We start from the raw sequence: 6,163 nt of genomic DNA, 5'->3' as shown, positions 1-6,163 counted from the left end.
GGGAGTAATATACAACACCGACCACCAAAATAACAATAACTACAAAAGCTGGGAAGTAAGAGACCAGTCCCTTTTTAAAAGCTTTTGTTCGTAAGGGACTTCCACTTGTGTTACAAGTTACAAGCTTTTGATAAACAGGGCACAGCTGCACAGTTTGCAATCTTTGCATTGCATATAGGTATTTTAGATGGCCAAGCGTAAGTAAGGCCATTTAGTAATAAGATGCAGGAATACCCTGTTTAAAATTATAGAAGTATTAAGACGTAATAACTTTAGTTATAATGTTGATATAAGCTCAGACTAACAAATATGCATCACAGAAATTAAACCACCATCTGTGAGGGAACCGGATCATTACAAAAAATGTAATAAACAACTAAAGCCTGAAAACTTTTTCCTTGTCCCGTACGTCCTCCCATCATTTCCTTTATTTCCACAATATCGTTTTCGTCAGCAAGGGATTGGATCTGGAACGAGAGTAGTAAAATCAATGAACGATGCTATAATTATCTCCTACTATTTTTCAAGTGTTTGCACTGCTATGGTGTCTGATGATGGTGTTGAAGATAAAAGAGTATATAAGATACGTTCAGAGGATTTTTACAAGGCAGGATGAGAATCGCCTGATGCAGGCTCCGGCCTTTGCATTTGGTTACATATGCGCGTTTATGAGAATTCGCTATTTTGACAAAATACAAATCGCATATCGCACACAACGTCCGAGTAGATCCTGGCTGCCCACGTTACGCCCCCGCACCTAATGCCAGCTACGAATCTACCGTAGAACATTTCTCTTTCATTCTTTTTCAATTGGACCCCAAACCCCATACCTGGTCTCTGTTAGAATTTCGGGGTAGGTACAAAGTGACTGAAGAGCTGATTTTTCGAGCCGCTCTCACCAGTTCTGTTGCCGGACGGGGTTCTAGTGTCTCTATGTCAAAGGGTTTATCCTGAAAGAAATTGGTGAAGATTGTTTTATGCATGCAATGATTCTTAAGTGCATAACACCATATTTATAAATTTTACTTCGTTATCCTGTCCTGTTATGTTATCTAAATAACATTATGCAATAAGTTACAAATAACAATAAATTAACTAATTACTAATGTATTTAGAAATATTTTTGGAAGAGGAAATAATACTTTTTTATCGACGATTCTACTGTGATATGTATTTGGTTTCCGTTTTAAGGTTCTTTAATAGCAAATTTATATGCATAAACTAGACTTCCAAAAACACTTTGTAATTTTCAACAGCAGTGCCTAATCCATTTTGTTTAATCTGGTATTTTATTGCGTGTAATATTAAATAATAACCTTTACATAGTTGGGGCCGCCCCACGGTGGGCTTAAAAAGACCATGTCAGCTTTCAGGAAGGGCGCCAATTTGGCCATTTCAAAAAAATCACCAACGATGAACTCAATCCGATCCTCCACGCCATATATTGTGGAATTGTGTCGAGCCATTTCTACCTTGTTCGAGTCTATGTCAATGGCTAGAACTGAAAATGAATTTATGATAAAACGGAGACATGATAAAATTAGAATCAACAAGTTTTGCCCGAAAATGATTATAATCAATGTCTTGCATAGCGCCTTGAACCTTGCTGCATTGTTTTAAGATCGTATAATCTTACATCGCGCAAGAAGGCGCTCAGTGCAGAGCATTAGTAGTATTGTTCTTTTAATTTTCATTAGCAAGAGATAACCGGACTGATAAACGGTGATGTTTTTAAAGAAAAAGTAACTTTAAACGGTATGTGTATACCTATTTTAGGAAATATTTCGACTTGCCTAGCAAAAATACAATGCATAAGTAATACGTGCTTGAAGAACATAAACGCGAGTAATGTTTTACGATATCCGTTATATACCTATTGTATATAGGGATAATAAGTAATGTTATGGTAAGATCATTTGAAAGTGACCTTTTAGTCCACAAGTTTTTGCGAATTGAATAGTATTGCCGCCAGCGCCACAAAAAGGATCCATAATTAAATCGTATTGACGCCTCTCTGCAATCTGCCTTGCGATAGGTTCCGGTGTTACGCTGTACCAGCTCTCTTTATCTAATTTGATGCCCTCATCATACCTGACAATAAATCAGAGTGTATTGTAAGTTGTAATTGTAAGTAATGTAAGTTGTAGATATATAACCTAACTCAAATAAAATTTACAGAAACAATTAATAACATCAAACATTTTTTTGTAAAATGTAAGATGTTTCATAGGACTATTCGTTTATGGTAGAATGTGAAATTGAAATTCACTGATCTGAAATTGAGGCTCTGCACTTTACTTAAGTATTTCAACTGGATAATAATATGTTGCTAGGTTGATACATTCCGAACCTGGAGAAAAAGTACTTTCGTTTTTTCCAATATTTCCACATAGTCGGGTCTTCTTGCAATTCAGGCGGCATTAATGCGAAGTCTTTTGGTCTTTGTATGTTGCATTTTTGTAATGCGATGTTTGTATTGCCCACTGTAAAGTGCAAACAATAAAAATCAAAAATATTCCCATACGTACGAGAAAAATCTGTGGTAGGCGAATTAATCCATTAATTGATCAAATTTAACGAAAAAACGTCGCCCACCTGCTTTAAGATTCGATGATTCACCAGCAATAGGAGTTTCCGCGACCAATTCATGTTCCAATAGAGTCTGTATACACAGAATAAAATAAAATTATTTAAATGTCTAGAGTACATAATGGTCAAGTTATGAGACTTTTTGTTACTATAAATTAGACTTGAAAAACTTACACGATCATCGTTAATAATAAAATACTGAATCGTTACCTGAAGCTGAGCTTGCTGAAGTGCTTTACTGATTATTTTGTTTTTAAGCTGCCGCTTACGCTGTTGGTTCATCTTCTTCCTATTTACACCTTTGATTTTGTTGGCTTTTGGCTTCTTGGTTTGGAGTTCTGCGAATAAACTGACTAACTATTAGTAATATGCATGTAATGCATTGTGCAAAAGTTCAACTTATGTGTGCATACAAAAATACCAAAGTGACTAGAGTCTGGCTAATGAAAGTTGAGCCTGAGATAACGCGGGAATTTCAATAAAAACCGCACCTGGCAATAAAATTATATATATAGTCCTCCTCATCGTTTTCGATGACGGCGACCCCAAATAAACATCATGGACGTTGTCTAGCGTAAATAAAATAAAATTACTATGAAATTAAACGACAGCTTGAAACTGACAGCTTATTTGATAGGAAAAAAAGATGCCATATAAAAAGTTTTAAATAAATCTCAGGCTCAACTTTCATTAGCCAGACTCTATAAGACAAAGAACAATCAAAAGATTTAAACATAATATTAATAATACTGGATTTGTATAATACATCAATAACAGTACATGTATACAGCCTATTTACTACTGACTGATTCTTACCTAGAAAGTTTAGCCCAACCGTTTCAAGAGAAGCAGGTTTCTGGCTTACGTCTGCGTTGTTGATCGACCAGTCACCAAAATCTGTTAGTGTATCCTCAACAGCTGATACATCTACTAACTCAACCTGCGCAAATAAGGGCTAAACTTATTTATCAGGCTTTATAGTTTATACCTCCGATATAAAATCCCATGGTCAGAGAATCCGAATAGAAGACAAATTTACAAAAATTTTTAGTCACCTGATTCATGGTGTACAGATATTTACGACCTCGCCTTGACGTTTTCGGCTGCATCGGTGCACCCATAGACCTATTATTGGGTGCACCTGGTATCTGGCCGAGTGTCTTCCGCCAAGCACACTCGGGCGGAAACTGTAATTTTTTTAAACAAATATTAAAACCATGTAGGTACAACATGTAATGGTTTCAGGGTAATGGAATGGAAATCATGACGATTACTGAACCTTATAGATATTTCACCTGTATAATTTGGGCATTCGAATTTAGAATTTTAGTAATAAACTCGTATGGCTTACGTATAGTATAGCTCGATTATTTTCCTAGGTCAATATAACATAATTTATGTGTAGCATTGCACTAGAAAAATAGTGGAGCCTTACCTGAATCGGATTATACGATTTGACTGTCTTTCGCGTTGCTTCAATTCTTTTCTTTTTTGGTTGGCGCCGACGCTGGCGGCCCACCTTTTTCTTATTTACTACCTCTGAATGATAGGCTCTTCGCTGGGGCATCTTGCGCTGACTATCCAGATAAATGTAATTTGTAGTAATACTTGACTAGCAGTTGCGAAAAACAATATAAAAGGCCAAGTGCGCAACTGTGCACTGACTGCACTGCTAGCGCTGGTGCAATCGTGGTGCAATCGTCGTGACAGTTGTGCAATTTGATATAACCATAAACTAAATTAAAAAATTAAAAATAAACAAAAATAAAACCAAAATAAAATAACTTAATATAATATCTTTTTAAAAAAAAGGGAACCGCCTTCAAAAAACCCACTGAAAAGTACAAAATAATTTTTATATGGCACCCGCACCCCTTTACGTGTCCAGTCCCTATCCCGTCGTAAAGCAAATTTTTGCCAAAAAGTAATTAATACCTAATAATAAGAAAATTAATAATCATCCGGGTAATTACTTAGTTTTTGAATTCGGTGCCAAACCAAAATTTTTGAGAACCGATATTTTAGACAACGAAGAACGCTGCACTTACTTGCATTATAAAGACATACTTAGTTTACTCATTAATTTAGTCGTATTTTTTTTCTGATTGGTAGTAAAGACTGTTTTTGTTGGTTTGGCACCGCCTTCAAAAACTAAGTAATTACCCGGATGATTATTAATTTTCTTATTATTAGGTATTAATTACTTTTTGGCAAAAATTTGCTTTACGACGGGATAGGGACTGGACACGTAAAGGGGTGCGGGTGCCATATAAAAATTATTTTGTACTTTTCAGTGGGTTTTTTGAAGGCGGTTCCCTTTTTTTTAAAAAGATATTATATTAAGTTATTTTATTTTGGTTTTATTTTTGTTTATTTTTAATTTTTTAATTATTTTTTATTTATTTAATTTTATTTTTTACTTTTTAGTGATACGTAGTACTTCATTTATTTTAGGTTTTGGGCTAAAATACTAGTTTGTTAGGCTCTCCATTTAGTTTTGGGCTAGTAACTATGGCCCAACTCGATGATAATCGCGACACAACATAATATGACGTTTTGGTGCTAAACGATTTGTATGTATATTGCTCCCACTTCCACTCCCATTCCCAGTCCCAGTCCGAGTCCGACTCCCACTCCCACTATTTAATCTAAATCGGTTTCAGCAACATAAATTTGTTGGTAGTCATACCGATAGCATGGCCACCTACCGGGTCCAATTGGTTTTTCAAACCATCCATGTACTGTACACTAAAACCTACTCCAGAATGTAACAAACACTTTTCTGAAAACCGCATCAAAATCGGTTCAGCCAAACGCGAGATAATCACGAACAAACATACACACATACATACGTACATAAATACATACGGGTCAAACTGAGAACGTCCTTTTTTAAAGGCAGTTAGAAAAAAGTTCATCGACCCACCTAGTGGAACTCTGCAACATAGGCACACGACGACAAGTCGGTTAACCAAAACAAAGTGTGCCTATGTTGCACCAAACCTAAGTTCCACTAGGTACAGCAAGGGTTCAGCATCAGCTCTATCTTGGGTACTGCTCTCCCAATTGTTCATCAAGATGTGACAGATTACCAAAATAGCGTGGGCCTATGTTGCACCAAACCTGAGTTCCACTAGGTACAGCCAGGGTTTAGCATCAGCTCAATCTTGGGTACTGCTCTCCCAAGTGCTGATCATGATGTGACGGATGGCCAAAATAGCGTTGGCCTATGTTGCACCAAACCTGAGTTCCACTAGGTACAGCCAGGGTTCAGCATCAGCTCAATCTTGGGTACTGCTCTCCCAAGTGCCCATCAAGATGTGACGGATGGCCAAAATAGCGTTGGCCTATGTTGCACCAAACCTGAGTTCCACTAAGTACAGCCAGGGTTCAGCATCAGCTCTATCTTGGGTACTGCTCTCCCAAGTGCTCATCAAGATGTGACGGATGACCAAAATAGCGTGGGCCTATGTTACACCAAACCTGAGTTCCACTAGGTACAGCCAGGGTTCAGCATCAGCTCAGATCTATGTATACTAAAACCTTCTCCAGAATGTAAGAAACACTTTTCTGA

The 6,163-nt window shown here is 36.8% G+C and overlaps 1 protein-coding gene across 1 annotated transcript; it reads right to left on the bottom strand.

Annotated features, from left to right (window-relative positions):
• Window positions 1-288: 288 nt before the first annotated feature.
• LOC134652240 (trimethylguanosine synthase-like) lies at window positions 289-2,945 on the bottom strand. The gene is made up of 7 exons (XM_063507410.1): window positions 2,800-2,945; window positions 2,596-2,662; window positions 2,351-2,483; window positions 1,928-2,091; window positions 1,317-1,501; window positions 831-950; window positions 289-467 (listed from the first exon to the last, which is right to left on the bottom strand). Exons 1-7 carry the CDS (start codon window positions 2,869-2,871, stop codon window positions 324-326), a joined length of 885 nt encoding a protein of 294 aa, XP_063363480.1. The 5' UTR covers window positions 2,872-2,945; the 3' UTR covers window positions 289-323.
• Window positions 2,946-6,163: the final 3,218 nt, after the last annotated feature.

Source organism: Cydia amplana, chromosome 11, assembly GCF_948474715.1.
Source record: "Cydia amplana chromosome 11, ilCydAmpl1.1, whole genome shotgun sequence".
In the NCBI taxonomy this organism is placed as follows: Eukaryota; Metazoa; Arthropoda; class Insecta; order Lepidoptera; family Tortricidae; genus Cydia; species Cydia amplana.
Note: the sequence above shows the minus strand (reverse complement) of the source record. Positions and strands in the feature narration are given on the sequence as shown.